At 38.5% G+C, this 22,650-nt stretch overlaps 1 protein-coding gene across 2 annotated transcripts in view; it reads left to right on the forward strand.

The window, feature by feature from the left end:
* LOC137023462 (protein jagged-1b) overlaps positions 1–17,076 on the forward strand; it is a 74,003-nt gene extending 56,927 nt beyond the window's left edge. The window contains exons 7-14 of one of the 2 annotated variants that reach the window (XM_067390600.1): positions 2,740–2,859; positions 3,285–3,398; positions 7,784–7,897; positions 11,213–11,326; positions 11,536–11,582; positions 11,676–11,843; positions 14,899–15,049; positions 15,139–17,076. In XM_067390600.1, the coding sequence (XP_067246701.1) occupies positions 2,740–2,859; positions 3,285–3,398; positions 7,784–7,897; positions 11,213–11,326; positions 11,536–11,582; positions 11,676–11,843; positions 14,899–15,049; positions 15,139–15,572 (1,262 nt within the window). In that variant the 3' untranslated portion in view covers positions 15,573–17,076. The remainder of the gene's footprint in view (positions 1–2,739; positions 2,860–3,284; positions 3,399–7,783; positions 7,898–11,212; positions 11,327–11,535; positions 11,583–11,675; positions 11,844–14,898; positions 15,050–15,138) is intronic. The other variant, XM_067390601.1, reaches the window with a different exon arrangement.
* Positions 17,077–22,650: the final 5,574 nt, after the last annotated feature.

Genomic DNA, 22,650 nt, shown 5'->3' on the forward strand with positions numbered 1-22,650 from the left:
GCAAGCACCAGTTCCCAGTGGGAGATGTAAATTTTAGTGAGCTCTTACACACACACATATATATTACAGATGTTGGTGTATTGTATAGCTGGAAGTGGTGGCATGTGGATCAAAACGGTTTTCAAACAACTATCAGTGCTTTTTGAGTCATTTTGAGCTATTAATAATGATTTTTCTAACAAATCATTTAAAAATGTGTGTTTTGTATAATTTGAAAAAGAAAATGGTCCTCTGAATCATGTGGCTTTACTTAGTTGGTTTGAGGGCTGTTTATTTCTCGTTTTTTGCTCCAAGGAAAAATTAAATGATGATAAATTTGCATTGGTTTTGTCCTTACCACATTTTTTTTAATTTCTTAAGTCAACATGAAACAACATTCACCAAACAGTGTATTACCATAATGTGACATTTGTCGGTGAAACAAGATATTTAACAGGAAAAAATGTGGGACAGGACTTGATCTTATCCATTTTTCATGATTGGATCATGAAAAGTGGATGTTTGATGCTAAACTTTGCGGTCACCACTGCAAACCACTGTTGGTTGAAAGTGAAGTGGCTTTGGTGACATCAGCGCAAAAGGAAAGCCATTTCAGAGGTGGAGCAAGTTTTGATGAAAGTTTGAGAAGACAAACATTTTCTTTATTTGGAATAACATGCACTTATCAGTCACACACAATAACACTGGCAATGTGCATTAATTAAGTAAATAAGGCAAGTTTTGATTTAGTCCGGACATAAATTTGTTTACTTTTCTTATTTTTGTATACTTCATGTACTTGGATCGGCATGAATGTCTTGAGTTTTTTGTAAATTACACTAATATTAGTGAGTTTAAGAAAGTTGTCAAGACAATAATAAATGCCCTTACTTGTGCAGCGAATCACTAGGTATATTAGTATTTAGGAATCACTACTATTTTCTCTGCCATCAAATCTTCCACTTTGCGTATGCCATACCGATGTTTAAGTTTGTTTTTGTCTTTTATCAATCTTTCTGTCTTCTGTTGTCTCCGCTGGTAAAGCTCAATAATAAGTGTGTTCCATTGTCTAACTTTTGCTTTTCGCATCAACAACACTACACCACTAGTGTATCTACAGAGGCAGCAGCCAATGAGTGTTAAGATTCTCTCTGATGTTTAGTGAAAGCTTTAATTTTGAATTAGTGTTGACTTAAAGGGTTAGTTCACCAAAAATGAAATTTCTGTCATCGTGTACTCACCGTCATGTCGTTCCAAACCTTAAAGACTTTAGTTCATCTTCTCAACACAAATGAAGTATGAACATCTGAATATCCATATGAATTGAGCAATTTAGTCAAAATTTTCTGATTGCTTTATATGATGAACAGATTTTAGGGCTGCCTTCAACTAAAATTTTTTCTGGTCGACTAGTAGTCTTTTGTTTTAAATGATTAGTCGACTAATCACACTTTATTAATAAACCATATAAATCAAAATAAAGAGCCCGTAATGCCTAATCACATAAAGCTTGCCACAGCGCACCAGCAGAAGTAATGATTATGAATGCGTCAGGGAAAAACAGCAAGGAAATTGCTTTAACATTTTAGTAATTAATTGATAAACTAGTGTTTTGTGTATTTTCGGCTGCAGTGATGAAGTTGACAATGCTGACTCTTCATCTCCGCAGTAGTGGACGCACTTATATGCATGTTTCATAGGGATTACGTAACCTGATAATATTTGTTTTCCAATTGAATTGGTTCATTTAAAAGTAGACATTTCGATTTCTATAGACATGTCTGTGAGGCAGGTTTACATGGAGTTTCAGTTCAAGTCTCATGTTCACAGAGAGAGATTGCAGAAAGCGCACCCCATTTGCTCTCATTATTTTACAAAAGCACAATGTTATTGTGAGTGCACATAAATAAATATTGACTCTTCACAGATTCAAAAGATGTATTACTCTTATGTGTTTGACCAAAAATGATGGAGTATTTTAAGTGCAAGTGATCGCACCGGCGCCTCCATGTTAGCTGTCATGCAGTAAGCATGCTACTATTCAGCTTTCACACTCCTCACAAACACTTGAATAGCCCACATTTTGTTAGGTTAATGTTTGAGCGAGTGGCCATGTAAAGTTACTACTGCTGACATGTTTCAGATGATAAGCTATATTTAAGGTTGATGAATGATAGGCGAATGTTTGGATGTCCTGCCCGATGTGCTGTAATTACCACATAGAACAGCTGTTATGATCTGTCCATCACCGACTGTGTGACTTCACCACTTCCTGTGGATTTTTTTGTCCTCCAACTAAGTTACTAATAAAATTTTGATTGACGAATCCTCCTCTCATCGACTAATGGTTAGTCGACTATTAGGGGGCAACCCTAACAGATTGAATTTAGGCTTTTATTCACATATAAAAATTAATCAACAAAGCTCAAACATACTTGCTTGAACTGCTCGATTCATATGGATTAGTTTTACAGTCTCTTTATGAACTTCTTGAAGCATCAAAGTGGTAGTTGCGTAGGCTGTCAATGGGAGGACAGAACTCTCTCAGATTTCATTTGAAATGTCTTCATTTGTGTTCCGAAGATGAACGAAAGTGGGTTTGAAATGACATGAGGGTGAGTAATTAATGACAGAATTTTCATTTTTGTGTGAACTAACCCTTTAAATTGATTTTGCTTGCTTTTTCAGTGTATTAATGTTAATATAATAAATCGTCTGATTTTCCTAATTGCAAAAAAAATCTCTCTCTCTCACATACAGATCTGAATTATTGTGGAAACCATCAGCCATGCAAGAACGGTGGTACTTGTACCAACACTGAACCGAACGAGTACCTGTGTGTGTGCCAGGAGGGTTTCCGTGGCCGCAACTGTGACATCGGTGAGCTGATGCTATAAAACACAACCATAAAGTCTGTCAACCCTGACAGCCTAATACAACCATACCTCAAAGATGTGCTGTGTAGTTAAAGCACAGCTCTGCATGTCTTCAGCTCTTGTTTTTCACTGTGCCACCCTGCTTGAGTTTGACCAATTATCTCCTCTGTAAGGATAATTTTAGTCTGTTAACGTGTGATCTCTGACGTGGCTCTGTGAGGTGTTGATAGGAGATAAATTTACTGCTCTGGAGTTTAATGCGTCAAACCAAGAATCTCTGTAAGATGACAAATACAGAAAACAACAGCTTAAAACACACACTCTTATGTTCATATTAAAGGTGTGTCATGTCACTGGTGTTGCACAGGATATAAGACTAAGATGTGATGCAGATTATAAGTGCATCTCTTCCTCTCATCCCCTTAACAGTGGAGCATGCCTGTCTGTCCTCTCCATGTGAGAATGGTGGAACATGTATTGAAGACCCAACAGGCTTCAGCTGTGTGTGTGCGTCGGGCTGGATGGGACCCTCCTGTGCCACCGGTAGTTAAACATATACACACACACACACACACACCTGCACAGACTGCAATCAGCACCAATCAAAGGCAGCTGCTATTCCATGTACTGATGCAACCAATTTTAGTCAGAACTACATAAAAATAATGCTCCTATCTGGAGCACAGCAGTCAGCAATCACACACACACACACACACACACACACACACACACACACACACACACACACACACACACACACACACACACACACACACACACACACACACACACACACACACACACACACACACACACACACACACACACACACACACAGACACAGACACAGACACACACAGACACACACAGACACACACACACACACGATGTACAGATGATAATGTGTCACAGATATCAGGTTGTAAGAGCTCTTTAAATTCATAAAGGCATTGGGTGACTTTGTTAAGACCATTGCTGTGTTTTTACATGTTCTCCTCAGTTTAATCATGGGCACTTTGATTGTTACATATACCTGCAACATTTCAAATTATTTATACTGTACATGTTAGCTACTAACTATTAGCTGCTATTATGTTCAGTACCTGTCTAGTGATGCATGTTTATGCTGAAATACTACTAAATTTACAGTTTGTTTTTTCAAGACATCCCTTGTGTGTGTGCGTTAGCTCATTTGATTTATGTTTCAGAATTTCTGTTAAGGGAACATAGTGAGTATCAATTCTCCCTGGCTTTCAGGGTGCAGTGTGGGAATTTTTAGGGAGCGAACGTTTCAGTGCACTTGAAGGAGTTTGCAATTGAGACAGCCCTTAAATGGCCGACTCCCTAATCAGTGCCCTGACTACTGAACCATGGAGCACTCGACCTTTCTAGTAATCCTAAAGAGCTTGATTAGCTTGTTCGGATGTGTTTGATTAGGTTTGGAGGTAAACCCCTGCGCTAATGCCCTCTATAAATGTGCCTGTACTTAAACTGATGAGACCATGTAAAAACACCTACATTACCTCTTATCAGTAGGTAAGACATGACTTAAATATTTTTACAAAAAAGATTTTAATAAAACTTGTTAGTCTAGTCGTACAGTTTTTGTTTAGCATACAAAGAGGCCTGGGTTTAAAACAATCTGATATTTTTTTTTTTTATTATTAAAATTGTTGTCTAGAAGAGAGACATTTTCATAATTCTGAGTTACACAGGAAAAGTTCATGGAAGTTTTGATTGACATGAGATGGTGACAGAACATTCAGTTTAAAGCCAAAGATAACAGACTTAGATTTAGACTGTGTGAACTTGTTTCTGTCACAGCTTTTTAAACACTTAAAAAAAACCTTGACTCAACCAAACAACTAAATCATCAAAGACAGAAATATTTTTATTTGAAAGATATATTCAAAAGCATTATAGTCAAGTCAAGTCAAGTCAAATTTATTTATATAGCGCTTTTACAATTGGTAATTGTTTCAAAGCAGCTTTACATATTAGAAGCACAGAAAAAAGGGAAGTGGTTAAAAATAAACTGTACAAACAAGCGTGGTAATATGTAACATATACAAGATGGTGCTACATTAAGCCAATGTCGGCTGACTCCCAGGGGTGGAAAAAACCCCCTAGGAGAAAAACCCAGCGTGCTAGCACTGGGAAAAAAGTCCTTATATTATAGGCTCATATAAGTGGATGGATGGATGAATGGATGGATGGATGGATGGATAGACAGATAGATGATGGATGGATGGATGGATGGATGGATGGATGGATGGATGGATGGATGGATGGATGGATAGACAGATAGATGATGGATGGATAGATGGATGGATGGATGGACAGACAGATTGATGATGAATGGATGGATGGATAATCAAACAGATGATGATGATAGATGGATGGACAGATAGATGATGGATGGATGGATGATGGATGGATGGATGAATGGATGGACAGATAGATGATGGATGGATGGATGGATGTATGGACAGATAGATGATGGATGGATGGATGGATGGATGGATGGATGGATGGACAGATAGATGATGGATGGATGGATGAATGGATGATGGATGGGTGGATGAACAGATAGATGATGGATGGATGGATGGACAGATAGATGATGAATGGATGGATGGATAGACTGATAGATGATGGATGGATAGATGGATGGATGTATGGACAGATAGATGATGGATGGATGGATGGATGGATGGATGGATGTATGGACAGATAGATGATGGATGGATGGATGGATGGACAGATAGATGATGGATGGATGGATGAATGGATGATGGATGGGTGGATGAACAGATAGATGATGGATGGATGGATGGACAGATAGATGATGAATGGATGGATGGATAGATAGACTGATAGATGATGGATGGATAATCAAACAGATGATGATGATGATAGATGGATGGACAGATAGATGATGGATAGATGATGGATGGATGGATGGGTGGGTGGGTGGGTAGGTGTATGGATGATGGATGGATGGATGATGGATGGATGAATGGATGGATGGATGTATGGACAGATAGATGATGGATGGATGGATGGACAGATAGATGATGGATGGATGGATGGGTGGACAGATAGATGATGGATGGATGGATGAATGGGTGGATGGATGGACAGATAGATGATGGATGGATGGATGGATGATGGATGGACAGATAGATGATGGATGGATGGATGGGTGGGTGAGTGGGTGTTCAGATAGATGATGGATGGATGGATGGATGGATGGGTGGATGGACAGATAGATGATGGATGGATGGATGGATGGATGGATGGATGATGGATGGACAGATAGATGGATGGATGGATGAATGGGTGGATGGACAGATAGATGATGGATGGATGGATGGATGATGGATGGGTGGGTGAGTGGGTGTTCAGATAGATGATGGATGGATGGATGGATGGATGGATGGATGATGGATGGACAGATAGATGATGGATGGATGGATGAATGGGTGGATGGACAGATAGATGATGGATGGATGGATGAATGGGTGGATGGACAGATAGATGATGGATGGATGGATGGATGGATGATGGATGGACAGATAGATGATGGATGGATGGATGGATGGGTGGGTGAGTGGGTGTTCAGATAGATGATGGATGGATGGGTGGATGGACAGATAGATGATGGATGGATGGATGGATGGATGATGGATGGACAGATAGATGATGGATGGATGGATGAATGGGTGGATGGACAGATAGATGATGGATGGATGGATGGATGGATGGGTGGATGGACAGATAGATGATGGATGGATGGATGGATGGATGGATGGATGATGGATGGACAGATAGATGATGGATGGGTGGACAGATAGATGATGGATGGATGGATGAATGGGTGGATGGATGGACAGATAGATGATGGATGGATGGATGGATGATGGATGGACAGATAGATGATGGATGGATGGATGGGTGGGTGAGTGGGTGTTCAGATAGATGATGGATGGATGGATGGATGGATGGGTGGATGGACAGATAGATGATGGATGGATGGATGGATGGATGGATGGATGATGGATGGACAGATAGATGGATGGATGGATGAATGGGTGGATGGACAGATAGATGATGGATGGATGGATGGATGATGGATGGGTGGGTGAGTGGGTGTTCAGATAGATGATGGATGGATGGATGGATGGATGGATGATGGATGGACAGATAGATGATGGATGGATGGATGAATGGGTGGATGGACAGATAGATGATGGATGGATGGATGAATGGGTGGATGGACAGATAGATGATGGATGGATGGATGGATGGATGATGGATGGACAGATAGATGATGGATGGATGGATGGATGGGTGGGTGAGTGGGTGTTCAGATAGATGATGGATGGATGGGTGGATGGACAGATAGATGATGGATGGATGGATGGATGGATGATGGATGGACAGATAGATGATGGATGGATGGATGAATGGGTGGACGGACAGATAGATGATGGATGGATGGATGGATGGATGGGTGGATGGACAGATAGATGATGGATGGATGGATGGATGGATGGATGATGGATGGACAGATAGATGATGGATGGATGGACAGATAGATGATGGATGGATGGATGAATGGGTGGATGGACAGATAGATGATGGATGGATGGATGAATGGGTGGATGGACAGATAGATGATGGATGGATGGATGAATGGGTGGATGGACAGATAGATGATGGATGGATGATGGATGGACAGATAGATGATGGATGGATGGATGAATGGGTGGATGGACAGATAGATGATGGATGGATGGATGAATGGGTGGATGGACAGATAGATGATGGATGGATGGATGGATGGATGGATGATGGATGGACAGATAGATGATGAAGGTTTGGATGACATGACCAGACAGAGAACATGTTGTTTTTGTCTGCAGCAGTGTTGCAGTGTGATTCCAGTCCTTGTGGTCGTGGAGCCACATGTCAAGAGACGGATCAAGGTTTTCAGTGTCTGTGTCCTCCATTCTGGACCGGCAGAACCTGCCAGCTCGGTGAGTATAAAAAGCAACACTCTAGCTTCACCTGTCCTGAGCCGTCCTGAGCCGTCCATACATGTCCACACTTGCCTGACTTGGCCTTACGCTCACACTCATCCACAGTCTCACCTGCCGTAACCTGCCTGTACCTGCCTAAACTTGTCACAGACCGTACCTGTCTGTTGATTCTTGTTTATGTTCGGTTCCTCACCTCAATGCAATCTAAAAAACCATGAAAAAATATTACAGAAACCCTGACAACCACCATGTTTGCCATTTGAAACCACTAAATCATAACAATCAAATCCAGAGATGGGAAACTCGACATGCACATCTTGTGTTTATAAATTCCATATCAGCACAAACCACATTGAAATTATTAATCAGCATCACTGCTCCACCGACCATTATCCGTTAACCCACATCAGACAATTTCATGCTAGAGTGTTCAGTGTATTTAATTGCTGAATGAAGAGGAGCTGTGGTTGTTGACTGCTGGTAGAGTCGCTCTCACACTCCTCTGCCCCCTGAGGCTCAGATCAGCCGTGGCTCTCTGGAGTCTATCAGTCTCTCTGGACTGTTGACACTCTGTGAAATACAGTCATGTGTCACAGTGACACCCCAGAAAACAGCCGTTAGCGTCAGCACAAAGACATCTGTCTTTGAAGACGAGATGTGTTTTAATAAGCACAAAAATGGCAGGTTTTGTGGATAGAAATAATATTTTCTAGAGTATTTTATTAGGAACAACTTGAGCAAGATTTTTTTTTTCTAATTACTGAGAAATACACTCGTTGAAAAGTTTGGGTTCAGTATTTTATTTTTTTTTTTAAGAAAATTTATACTTTTATTATGCAAAGATGCACTAAAATGATCAAAAGTGACAGTAAAGGCATTTATAATGAATTTATTTGAAATATAATTTCAAATAAATACTGTTCTTTATAAGTTCTATTCATTTGAAAAAGGGTATTACAGTTTCCACTAACATATTAAGCAGCACAACTGTTTTCAAGATTGGTAGTAATTAGAAATATTTCTTGAGCATCAAATCATCATATTATAATGATTTCTTAAGGATCATGTGACACTGAAGACTGGAGTAATGATGCTGAAAATTCAGCTTTGATCACTGGAATAAATTGCCTTTTAAAATATATTCAAATAGAAAACGGCTATTTTAAATTGTAATATTATTTCACAATATTACTGTTTTGATGTATTTTGATTTACAAATAAATGAAGCCTTTGTGAGCATAAGAGACTTTCAAAAACATTAAAAATCTTACAGACCCCAGACGTTCAAATGGTAGTGTTTATTATAAAACTAATTTGAGTCTAAAATCTAGCAAGTGGAAAGTGAATGATTTTTGCTATTTTGTAATCACAAAAAGCCACAAGTTTAGCTAATGGACTATTTAGTGTGTTGATGAACTATAATTATCATGTGATTATTTATTGAACTCCACTTAATATTGTATCAAACCAAATCCTTTAACCATGATAAAGTCACTCTCAGCTGCTTTTTTTTTTTTGTTTTTTTTGTTTTTTAATATTATGTGAATCCTCATTATATGCATCTTTAACTCTTTCCCTGCCATTAGTGTAATTTTCCAGCTGTCTGTTTTCAATGTTGTAGGGTAGGAGGCGCTATTACACATCTTCTCAAAACAGAGAAACAAGCAATGAAGGCATTGCGTATGCACGTTATAGTCTTTGAAAAGGAAAAAAAAAACGTGATTTTTTTGTTCAAAATGTTGCTTTTTTAAATGAAACTTACCCTCATTCAAGTGTTTTGAATAAAAAAAAATGCATGAAGCTATATAGTAATTTTTGCCACAAAAAAAATGCATTAAAAACGCAGTCAGTAGCATGTTAGGATGCTGTCACTTTAAATCCGAATGCACACATGGATCATGTGTTTTGTGTTTGCGTTCACTTAAGACACAAGACATCATATGTTTACTATAGGATACTCACTGAGACAGGTGTTTTTTGACAATTTTGAGTGAATTTGTCCATTGAAGCTCAGGAGGGCATAAAAGAGAGCTCAACTTTACATGCTGGCTTTCAGGTCGCACGCTTCAGATGTTAAACTTCCCACACAGCACATGAGTAACAAATTCCCTTTTCCCGTGTTCCAGCGCTTGAATATTTACAATGGAAAGGCTGAAAGTTTAGAGATGATGCAGCACTGACCCGTCAACTGTACAGAGCATCGTTCACTTTGTTCACGTTCATGTTGTCACAACATTGTATTGTTAGAATTAAAAAAAAATTACTGGCCAAGTGCCGACTATTCACTCCAACGCCGATTTTTACTCACATTTGGCGCTTGGCTAGTGTTAATTAAAGTTTTGTGAAAATGGTCAAAAATTCTTGTCTGGCTATCACCAGATCAAGCTCAATTTAAAATTGAACATTGGTCTGGGGAGTATGCTATGTATTTCCTACTGCACAAGAGGCGTGATCAACGAGCATTATTCACGCAATTGGATAATCCTTCAACCAATCAGATCAACGATCCGGGTGACGTACTTTTGCAGAGCGATACGAAAACTCCAGACAGTTTGTATTGGTTTGTAGCATTGATCAGCAGTTTGCAGGAGCAGCAATGGCATCGAGCGATTTTTGCAGGTTGTGCAAAAAAACATGAAAGTGATCGGTATTTACACCCACTCGAGCGATTTGTTTGCTAAACTAAAGAAGTCATTTAGCATCGTTGAGAGGTTAAAAGGAATTGGATTGACGGTCGTGCGAGAGACGTCATCGTGTTATACCCGCCCAGAGCCAGAGAAAGAGCTCTGTACCCGCCAGTAGTGAGCAAGGTGGATAAGCCAGTCTGTGATTGGTTCCCGCAAAAGTGTAACAGATGCAGCAGAAATGAATGTACAGGTCTCCAGACTGAGTTGCCGGCGAAATCAAATCGCTGGCAGATGAGGCTGGGTTTACCTAGTCTGCAAAAATTCTGGTGCTGACTGGCAAAAAAAAAAAAAACCCTGACAGAGTTAATTCACGGAGTGGCGTCTAGTGGAGTCATCTCAGAAATAAAAAAGGATATTTTGCATTTTTATTACAGTCTATATATAGAAATGTCTTCGCTATTACTTTCATTTCATTAGTTAAACTGGAAATTGTAGGTCAAGTTGAGTGCATGGCATTGTGGGATACACTACCCAGCTCATTATGTTCTGCTGTAAACTGCACATAGAAGGTCATCCGGATATTGCATATGTGAAGTTTGCCAATTATACATACTATATACTGCAGATATAGTGGCATTCTAAATATAGCCTCACTTCATCACTGTGCTTCGTTCCTCTTCCTTAGACACTAATGAATGTGAGACTGGCGTGTGTGTCAATGCCCGCTCCTGCCGTAATCTGATTGGAGGATATTTGTGTGACTGCCTTCCCGGTTGGTCAGGAGCAAACTGTGACATCCGTGAGTATCCGAACCAGCAAAACACTGTATGATTGAGTTTTAAATCAAATGTGACTGTTTCAGTGCTCATGGGAAATGGCTCACTGTGGTCTGATGGCACAGTCATTGTAGATCATACTTTATTGATGAATTCTTCAATGAAACCCCCTGTTCTGTGGGTTTCCACTTGGTTGGCTATTGTTTTTTTAAAAATATCATCTATTCAACAGGGAACAGTAGCTGCCAGGGCTTGTGTCTGAATGGAGGACACTGTAAAGTAAGGACTGATTCACCTCGATAAGCTTACTTCCACCTTGAGGATGTGAAGTTACTGACATTTAAACCATTTCTCCTTGTGTGACGTGTGCAGGACTCTCAGTGTGTGTGTTTGCCAGGATTCTCTGGTAAACTGTGCCAGACCGCAGTAAACGCCTGTGACAGCAATCCTTGTGTAAACGGAGGGCAGTGTGTAGAGCGTCAGGATGGCAGAGGCATGTTGTGCAGCTGCCCGCTGGGATACACTGGCACCCACTGTGAGGTGAGAGCTCATTACTGTTTGGTTTGATTATGATGGTGCCGTCAGGTTTTTTCTTCACCACAAGTTTCTGAGGTTTATTCAGCTCGAATCAACAGTGTTTCTCAACCCTGCTCCTGGAGGCACACCAACACTACACATTTGATCACTACACTACATGTTGAGTTCCTCCAGAAACAGGCTTGCGAAACACTGGCTTCAAGTCTGCATGAACCTAAGGTTCTGACCGACTTTGCTTCAGTATTGTGACATATTTGCGATTGAAATGGAATATTGATTGAGACGAAAGAGAGAGGGGGCTTGATTTTAGCACCTCCTCACAATCTCTAGCTGGCAGCAGACTGACATTGCCGACATGTTCTGCAAAAGTCATTAAACTGATGTCATCAGAGAAGGAAAGCCATTCCAGAAGCAAAATTTCAGATTACAAACACAATTTTTTGCCCTTCAGGATTAACTGTTTACCACAAAACTACTACTAAACTTCTTTAAAAAAAATCCCTTACCGTGCTCCACAAAAAACAACAAAGTAAACTACTCCTTTAACCCATAGAACTTAGTTCTGTAGATGATTGCAGTCTGACTTATGGACTTTTGTGTCCTTTTTTGATGCTTTGTGTAAATTTTCTTCTAAATATAGAGATTTAAGATGAAAGTTTGAATCTGAAAAGATTTTAAAACACTAAGCATCATACACTTGGAGACTTTAAAACACTGACAGAATTTTCCATCATTTATGACACGTCGCCACCTCACCAGTGGCCCTGTCCCAAATGGCACACTCCGGACTTGTGGATTTCCTCAGAGTCCACACTTTGGTGACGTCATGTAGTGCAGACCTATAGGGCCCTTGGCGCGAGTCCACGAGGGCGCATTGAGAGGTATTTTTGGGACAGACTCGATCATCACGCCGGAAATAACGGTCTGGTTGTTTTTTGACAGGAGCTGCAGGTTCGGGGAATATGCTGCCTATTGTTGTTGTTGTTTTTACCATTTTACCTCTCCATACAGAGCCGAATAAACTGAAAGGTCATCTCATCAGTCCCTTTATTAGATAAATATCACAAACATCTTATACAAATATTATAATATTTAGCATTGAGAACAGGTTTCTTTTGTTTAGCAACATATCTCCATGTCAACTACACAGCCTGCTTTTGCATTCGGTTCTATTTATTTAATGAATCGCAATGTGATCGTATTATTCAATGCGCTATTATTACGTTTGAGATATCAACCACTGGTCAATGACCATAATGTTTGTATAAACTGTAGGTAACAACTGGTAAAATGTACACCTAGGTCATAAAAACCGTAATAATACCTACACTTAAATATTTTCTTCTCATCCATGTCTCATCCAATCTCCTCCCATCCGTTGACTGATTGGCATTTCGCAAGGATTCCTGGGTAGTTAAAGTGCGCGGAGCCCGCATCTATGCGGCCTTCGCGGAAGACCGCTTGTAGGGTACAAAGGAGGGGCTGCTGAGCACACTTCAGAGCGTTAAAATGCTGAATGGGACGGCCTACGTACTCATAGACTCGGCGTGCACACGCAATTTAAGTCCACGAGACCGAAAGTCCACATGAAGTGCGCCATATGGGACAGGGCCATTGACAGACTTTTCCGGCAACCCATGTTTTTACTGTTATACGGTAGGGGGCGCTGTTACGCATCTTCTGAAAGAGTACAGAATCTCCGGATCAAAACACAGACGAAGAAGAAGCAGAAACAAGTGATTCACGGTGTGTTCTAAACGGATATATCGCCCTCTGAAAGGCACTTCGAAGTGAAAATAATCATGGCCGCCATATTGAAGGGTCGTTCCAAACCGAAGTGCTCAAAACTGGCCACTTCAAAGCGCCCCTCTGAATGAAGGATTTCGAAGGGTACAACTGATGGACACTTCAGGCTCCCATGATCCTTTGCACAGGGAAGTTGTTTGACGTCACAGAATCGGTACAGGAGGCTCAGAGTTTGATTTTGACATTATTATGGTCAAAATGACATTGTAACAAAAATACTTTACAGCTCCCTTTATCAGTCCATTCAAATGTTTCAAATACATATACAATATGATGCGATAAACCAAAAATAAATAAATAAATAAACTAACGTTAAACAAAGAAAATCTACTCTTCCTCGATTGTCTCCGTTAAGATGACGCAGAAGTGCGCTCCAAAAAGAGATTTTTTTGGACCCCTACACCCTTCATCTCTTCGAAGCTCTGACTCCAGAGGGTAAACCCTTTGAAGGGATTAGGGCATAGGGATGAGCCCTTCCGAATGGAACGCAGTGAGAAGCATTGCTTATGCAAAATAACACAATCATCAAACATTAAACAGCATATAAATTAAAACATACTAACGTTACTGTGTCTAACGTTACGGAATGAAATGTCAAACCCATGAAGAGTAAATGAATGTGTGCTTTGGGGGTGTTGAAGGACGCAATCCACTACATCTATGTTTTCCGATACTGACGTATTCCTGAATAAAAATGTGATTTTCTCAATTTTTTGTTCAAAATGTTGCTTTTTAAAGAAACTTACCAACATTCAAGTGTTGATAAAAGAATGCATGAAGCTAGAATAAAAATGTTAAATGACTGAGCATTACAATTTCCACACATAAACGTGCTTCCAGACACAAGACAAATGAACACAATGTGTTCTAAAATCAGCTCAAATTATTTAACTTATTTGATATCCTCCAACTAAATGGAATCGTAGTGGAAAGCTAAAAAAATCATCATACACTATTGTGCATTTTCTGTGAAATCTGTCTGCTGTCTGCCCAAAAGCTGCTGACTGGTAGTATACTTTTGCAAATAGCAGATGACCCATCTAGACTGCAAAAATCGTGTTGTGAATTCCACTCAAAATATAACTGAGATGATACCACTGGATATTTGCATAATCAATTGTGATTTGTCTTTCTTGCATATATGATAAATTATATATTTTTTTACTTTCTTACAACTATTTTGCCATCTGTTTAACCACCTTTATAGGTTTGAAATGCAAATCTATTTTGTAAAGTTGTGACTGTATTTTAGGCAGAACTGGATCTTTGTAATCCCAACCCCTGCCCGAAGGGGGTGCCATGCCACAGTGCAGAAGGAGGCTATAAGTGCGCCTGTCCTGACGGTTACTTTGGAAATGAGTGTCTGAGCCTGAAGGATTCATGTCATGAACCCCACTGCCAAGGTTAGGAGCATAAATAGGCAAAAAATAGAACTTCTTTAGCATGTGAAATGGTGTTGAAATGATCTCTCTCTGCCTCTCTTGCTATTCAGGAGCAGTGTCAGACCCCAGTGTGAGCAGCTTCAGTCTTTATATGGTGTTGGTGAGTGTATTTGCCCTGCTTGTTGCAGGCAGCTGCTCCGTGTGCGCACTACTGCTGTCCCGCCTGCACCACCGCCAGCGGACCAAAGTGCAGCTACGTACTTCAGCGCCCGAGGACAACGCCATTAACAACCAGCGGCAGTTCTGCACTCTCATCCGTAACCTTGACCACAGCGTGGCCCTACTGCCTCCTGCCCAAACAGTGCCCACCTCTGTGCCCACGCCAGCGCTCTGCAGCGAAGAGATTGAGCTCACTTTTCCTCCCTCACCTGCACCCTCTCCAGCTCTGAAACCAGCTCACGTGCCCAAGCTGGACATCTGCAACCGTGAAAGGGAGAAACTAAACCGCTTCCACTATGCAGAAAACCAGGAACTGGAGGTGTGACTGCACTTTGACCACTGGGGGGGGTTTGGAGAGCAACCTCTGCTGATGAACTTTGACCTCAGAGCTTTGCGCTATAGAGATCTGAGAGGGTTCGAAATGAGAAGGAAATTACTGGCACACTCAGCTGAAGAAACTATTATTGACAGACAGGGTCCAACATTTTAATTTGCTGACCTGCCAATGATGGTTGAATTAAGAAAATTTAAGTCATAAATATTTCTTATCAGTCATGAAAATAACTAAATATTATTAATATATTTTTTTTCAATGATAATTGAATTATTTAAGTTTTCGTATGAGATGAGATTGTGAATCTGCGCTGTTACAAAAACGAGGAATATTATATCACATACAATATGACACCATATAAAATTCCGAACATTCTCAAACATTCTAGAATAGAAACTGAGGGAAAAGTTGTTTGAAGACATGCGAGCCGTGATTGGTTTTTATTTATTAGAATCATTCTTAGTGCTGTCAAATCGATTAATCGCATCTAACATAAAAGTTTGTTTACATTATATGTGTGACCCGTGCTGGCAATATGAGTCGCAATGAACAAATTTTCAAAAATGAGTTATTGTTATTCGCACAGTCTCTATTAAAAAACCTTAAAACTAAAGAACAGACGAATCTCAACATAACACCGACTGTTACGTAACAGTTGGGATCATTAATATGTACGCCCCCAATATTTGCATATGCCAGCCCATGTTCAAGGCATTACACAAGGGCAGCCAGTATTAACGTCTGGATCTGTGCACAGCTGAATCATCAGACTAGGTAAGCAAGCAAGAACAATAGTGAAAAATGGCAGATGGAGCAAAAAAATCTGACATGATCCATGATATCATGATATTTTAAGTGATATTTGTAAATTGTCTTTCTAAATGTTTCGTTAACATGTTGCTAATATACTGTTAAATGTGGTTAAAGTTACCATCGTTTCTTACTGTATTCACGGAGACAAGAGCCGTCGTTATTTTCATTTTTTAAACACTTGCAGTCTGTATAATTCATAAACACAACTTCATTCTTTATAAATCTCTCCAACAGTGTGTAATGTTAGCTTTAGCCATGGAGCACTATCAAACTCATTCAGAATCAAATGTAAACATCCAAATAAATACCATACTTATGCGATTAGACATGCTGCATGACGAACACTTTGTAAAGATCCATTTTGAGGGTTTAAGGCAGTCGCAAGCTCGGGGGCGGGGAGCATGAGGATTTAAAGGGGCCGCAGCCTGAATCGGCGCATATTTAATGATGCCCCAAAATCGGCAGTTAAAAAATGAATTAAAAAAAATCTATGGGGTATTTTGAGCTGAAACTTCACAGACACATTCAGGGGACACCTTAGACTTATATTACATCTTTTGAAAACACGTTCTACGGCACCTTTAAAATTTTCTGAAGGTTCCAAAACAAAATCATCTCTCAACCTTAAAATCCCTGGTAATACCACCGGATTTGGCACAAACCAAGTCAAAACCCATATCTATAGGGAAAAAAAAAATAAAATAAAAATTTATATTTATATATATATATATATATATATATATATATATATATATATATATATATATATATATATATATATATATATATATATATATATATATATATATATATATATATATATATATTCAACTTTTTTCCATGATTTGTTTGATTAAATTAATGAAACAGACAGCCTATATCTTAAGACCTACTGTATTACACACATCTAATATGATGTTACACATCAGATGTTTTTAACCAAACATTCACATAAGACATAACAAATAATGTTTGCGTGAATACTCGCCGAGACAGATTTTTTGAAATACTGTAATTCTGTGTATATCAGGTTCACGGTGTCTTTTCACTATGAATATTCACAAAGTTTTAATGCTGCGCTTTAAAATGATGCCAAACTTATGCTGAGGAAAACACCAGTCGTCGAGAAGCAAGCAGAGAAAACAGCATTTTTCATGGTCAAAGGAAAGGTACTCCTCTCAGAAAACATACAAATAAAGATGCTTTTAGATGTTTAATTGCTATTTGGAGCCTTAGGATTGCTAAACGAACTCATTTTTGTGAAAACCTCAATTTCGACTCGTTTTGCCTGTAGCTCAAGATTAACCTGTGCGCATTCCCACTAATTTTGCCAGCACGGGTCACATATGTGTGCATATATATATATAATTACATTTATATGTCTTATATATCACAGTCATATGGAATTTAATATACACACACATATATTATGTAAACAAACTTTTATGTTAGATGTAATTAATCAATTTTAAAGCACTAGATTTGAACCATTAATTTTAGAGTTCCAAATAAAGTTACCAGCCAACCGATGAGTAAATCAATTTTATTTATAAAGCTGTTTTTACGCACATTTCATGCTGGGCGAGAGTTAATTTTGGATCCTGTCAGGTCAAAAATGAGTTTGAAAGAAGAGCAAGTGTTTTAAAGGCCAGTAATTGAGCTTCTTTGAATCCTGGATATTTAAGTGTGTTTTAATGTGTTTACACTTGTGCCCTACATATTTGTTCACATTTGTTTGTAAGTGTGTGTGTGTGTTTGTGAGTGTGTAAGTGTAGATGTATGACTGTGTTTGTGGACGATTCGCCATAAATTTCCACAAAGCCATGCACATCATTGCAACTCCCTGACTTTTTGATACTCAACATAAAAACAGTATATTTGTGTTCATGATTGACATTTAAAGGAATCATGGAGAAAACAGCAGCACCGACTGAAAAAGTGCCAGGTTAATCCTTAAAAATCTTGTTAATTATTGCCTGTTATGTTGGAGATGTACAAGATGTATGATTTTTATAATACTTGGATGTATATAGCGCTGTTGTACATATTTTGTACATATAAATTTTTGCCATGTTTTGTATGCTGACTCCTTGCAAAATGTCGCCATTTTAAGTTCCTGTTTTCACTCTTTCCACTCAGCTGGTGTTTGCAAGATGGAATTGTAATTAAAGTGCATTTATCAATCACAGCACGTGTTTGTGTGTGTGTGTGTGTGTATTGTAGCACATTTGGTATATCAGGGTGTGTGTTCGGCAATCTTGTTCTGTATTACTGACTCTTCCTCACTGTCTAATTGCCATTTGGTAAGCTGTGAAGTGAATAAAAGGACATTTGGTCACAGAGTGTCCCGCTCCTAACAGCAGTTTACTGTATGTGTCAGTGAGTCAGTGTTCACTACCTCCAGTAATATTACAGCATGTTCGCAGAGGTGAGAAGTTCGATTCATTTTCCATTCACAGATCAATCATCACTCAAATGTGCTCCTATAAGTTCTCATGTGGCATTTTACACCGAGGTATAAAAAGGACAATATTAAAATCAGTGTTGGGTGTAATGCATTGCTAAGTAATTAATTACTGTAATCTAATTACTTTTGTCTTAAAAAGTAAAGTAAGGGATTACTCTTAATTTTTCTGTAATTGCATTGAATACTGTATAGACTAGAATAATTCTATATAAAATAATAGTGGATTTAACATGTTAGAATGTATGTTTTTAATGCACCCTTCTCCCTTTAAATACTTCGGTCAGTTCAAGAATAATTTATGCAATTTTATATTATTTATTTGAAAGAATGAAAGGAACCAACCCGATCTCACGGCAATTCGTACGTATTTTACGAGGTGGCTAAATCGTATGAATTCATACGACCTCACTCGTACTAATTCATACGTTTTTTGCTAAATCGTATGTATTTTACGAGTTGACAAATTCGTATAAATTCATACGAATGACCTACCCCAAACCCCGCCACTAAACCTAACCGTCACTGGGGTTTAGACAAATCGTATGAATTCGCACGAGTGAGGTCGTATGAATTTATACGAAATAGCCACCTCGTAGAATAAGTACGAATTGGTCGTGAGATAGCGTTGAAGGAGCAGTTTCATGACGGTCATTGTATTGTTCATCTGGTCGAGGTTGATATGGGATTTAAAAAGTAATTAGTAATACTTTTTAGAGAGTAATTAGCAGAGTAATCGAATTACACTGTTAAAGATGTAATTAGTATCTAGTAATTAATTACTGTTTTAGAGTAACTTACCCAACACTGGTTACAATACAGATACTGTCAAAAATACTTGTGAAAATAAAAAGTAAACACATTTTAATCGTACTTTTTTGAGAAATGAGATGCATATTTTTGATGCATCTATAAAGTCAAACCTGTTGATTGTTTTCAGCAGATGATTTTACAGAGTTTTTGACATTTGAATATGTGGTTTTTAGAGGAATAATCAAGAATGGATCATGAACAGTTTTTTCCCTTAGCTCAAGTTCATTCATCTACAAATTAGGGTATTATAAAAACATTACTATAGTGTCTAAAAAGGCACAGCTCACTTAAAAATGAACATTCTGTTATCACTTTCACTCATCTTTCAAAACTGTGACTTTTTCAATGGAACACAAAAGAGTTATTAAAAAAAGAAAAACTGCTCTTGCGTATATAAAAGTCAATGGAGATCCTTACATATAGCTTCAGAAGACTTGGGATACAGTACATGACTTGTATGGACTACTTTTACGATGCTTTCATGCTGAAATGCTTTGATTCATGATTCATGCTGTGAAGCTTTTTTGGTCATTTTTGGAACTTTTATGATGGTCAGAAAAAACTTCTTAGAACTTCTTTTATGATCCACTGAAGTCATGCAGGTTTGGAATGACAGTAACCGTGGGAAATTTGTTTTTTTGGTGAACTATTTTAAATATTCATTGGCTGTTTAAAAGGGTAGATAAACTTATGGGAGCATGATTGATTGTCTTGTTAGTCAAGTTATGAAAGAAAAATACAATTTTAATTAAATCGATGAAAGATTAAAGTCATGATGGCAAGTACTTTGTGCATTTAAGTCTACATGAAATTGTAATGGAGTAAAAAGTATTTTTCCTTTAAAATGTAACTGTACAAGTATTGGGTTTTAACATTTCAAGAAAAGTACAGATTCCCCAAAATAATATTTATAATTTTTACTTACAAATACGGTTGTGAAGTACTACTAAAACACTTTAAACCACTGATTTTACGTTTCATTTTAGTAGCAACATGCTGTTCATCCCTATTTTTATACACTGAACAATAAGTTAAATTTACTTAATTTTTCTTTTGCAAGTTTTTGCACACATTTTTTGAGTAAATTTCACATTTGGAATTAAATAAATTCTATTTAAGTTAAATAAATTTAACAAAAAAAAAAGTAACTTTAACTTGGCCAGTAAAAGTCTTAGTAATTTCTATTTAGTTGAAGTTTCCTTTGCAAAGTAAATAATACAGTAGATGTTGTGTAGACACCAAACCTACATAATAAAAGTAACATAGACCTCAATACTTGGTACACAACACACAATGATGGTAACATTCATAGGATAGTTTTTGAGTATGAATGTGTCATTTTGAGTAGAAAATGAACTCCAGATGTCAATGGCAAGTTAAACCTAACAACAAAGCAATGATAAAACAGTGAAAAACAGTTCAAATCAACCTTTTAATTATTCATGCCCCGGTGCATGATGGGAACACCATATTAGAAAAGTTTAGTTTTACTTAATTTTATAACGTTGATATTTACACTTTGCCTGAACTAACTTTTTCATGTAAATTACGTTTTTTTTCTGTAGGATTTACTTCACCACAGAATCATTATCATCAGTGTAGTTCACAAAATCAAGCTAACTCTCAGTGCATATGAACATAACTACAAATGTTTTGTAAATCAGTCCAAAATAGTGGTTCACTAAAATAAATCCCTGCTCATCTAGAACGATGATAGAGATATAGTAAAAGTGAGTCAGAGGTCAGCAGCGAGGGAGAGTGCCAGACTCGTGGGTATGACAAATGTGAACTCTGACCTCTTACTGACAGGGAATGGGCGGATATAACTCTTGCCTTCCTGTTCCCACCCGTCCGTGAGGAAATGTAGGAAGTTCAGTCCTCTTAAAACACATTAATGAGCCCCGTGTCATACACACACTGACAGGGATGAAGCTGGGACCCCCTCCCTCCACACCTGCTGTGCCTCAGGATACCCAGCCCTCCCCTCACTGACAGCATTGTGCTCAAGACCAGCAGGTCAGTTTCTGAATTAGTCCTTTTCCTGTCTTAAGCTGTCAATTGTGTTTAACAGGGTGAGGTCTCAATGACTGTGAGGTGTTTGGTTAGGTGCCCTTAAAGAGACAACGATGTGGCCAATATCATATACAAAAGGATTCAGGGTTTGAAATTAAGACACACCAACCAGCCAAGTGCGAGTTTAATCATGGCAGGTCACATATCAAAGTGTAAAGTGTGTTACACACTGGACGAGAAGCGCCACATCTTTAAAACTCTGGCACGCTGTTAAAACAATGGATTTCCCAATGGATTCTGTTCAAAACACTCAACTGCCCACAGAATGTAAACCTAACACTCAAAATACTTCATTGGTCTGAGTAAAACAAACTTAAATTAAACAAATTAGTTACTGTTATGAGTATTTTGAACTTTCTTTTTCTTTTGAGTTCACAGCATTGACATATTTCAAGTAATATGAACTGTTTCATTGTTTTGAGTTGTATGAACTCATTTCTTTTAATTTAGATGGACTTAAGTTTAATTGAAACTGGGCTGGGATTTCTATTTCTCATGGCACTCATAAGGGAGAGTAAATGCTAACATTAAAGGTACAATTTGTGATATTTTTTTCCGCTAGAGGTCGCTAGAAGCCTATTCAAAACAAAGGCGTAGTTTGATGACGCCAAGTTTTAGAGCGGAAACTTGGGACATGTGGTCTCCATCTCAACGGACGGTGCAAAAGAATAGGGATTAGAGTCTGGAAGAACTCATGTTTGTGGATGCGATTATTAACGTTACTGTAGTATGAAGTAGAGCAGGACCGAGTGTTGCGGGAGCTGAACGAGGAGCTGGAGCGATTGATCAACACACGCCTCACGAGCAGCGGGACTTTTATTATGACACAGTCGCCGGCGCCGCTTCCGCTTTTCCGGTCATGAGTTTACGGGAGTTGTCCTTGTCGACAGAACCAGCGGCAGATGG

This window comes from Chanodichthys erythropterus, chromosome 7 (genome assembly GCF_024489055.1).
Source record: "Chanodichthys erythropterus isolate Z2021 chromosome 7, ASM2448905v1, whole genome shotgun sequence".
In the NCBI taxonomy this organism is placed as follows: Eukaryota; Metazoa; Chordata; class Actinopteri; order Cypriniformes; family Xenocyprididae; genus Chanodichthys; species Chanodichthys erythropterus.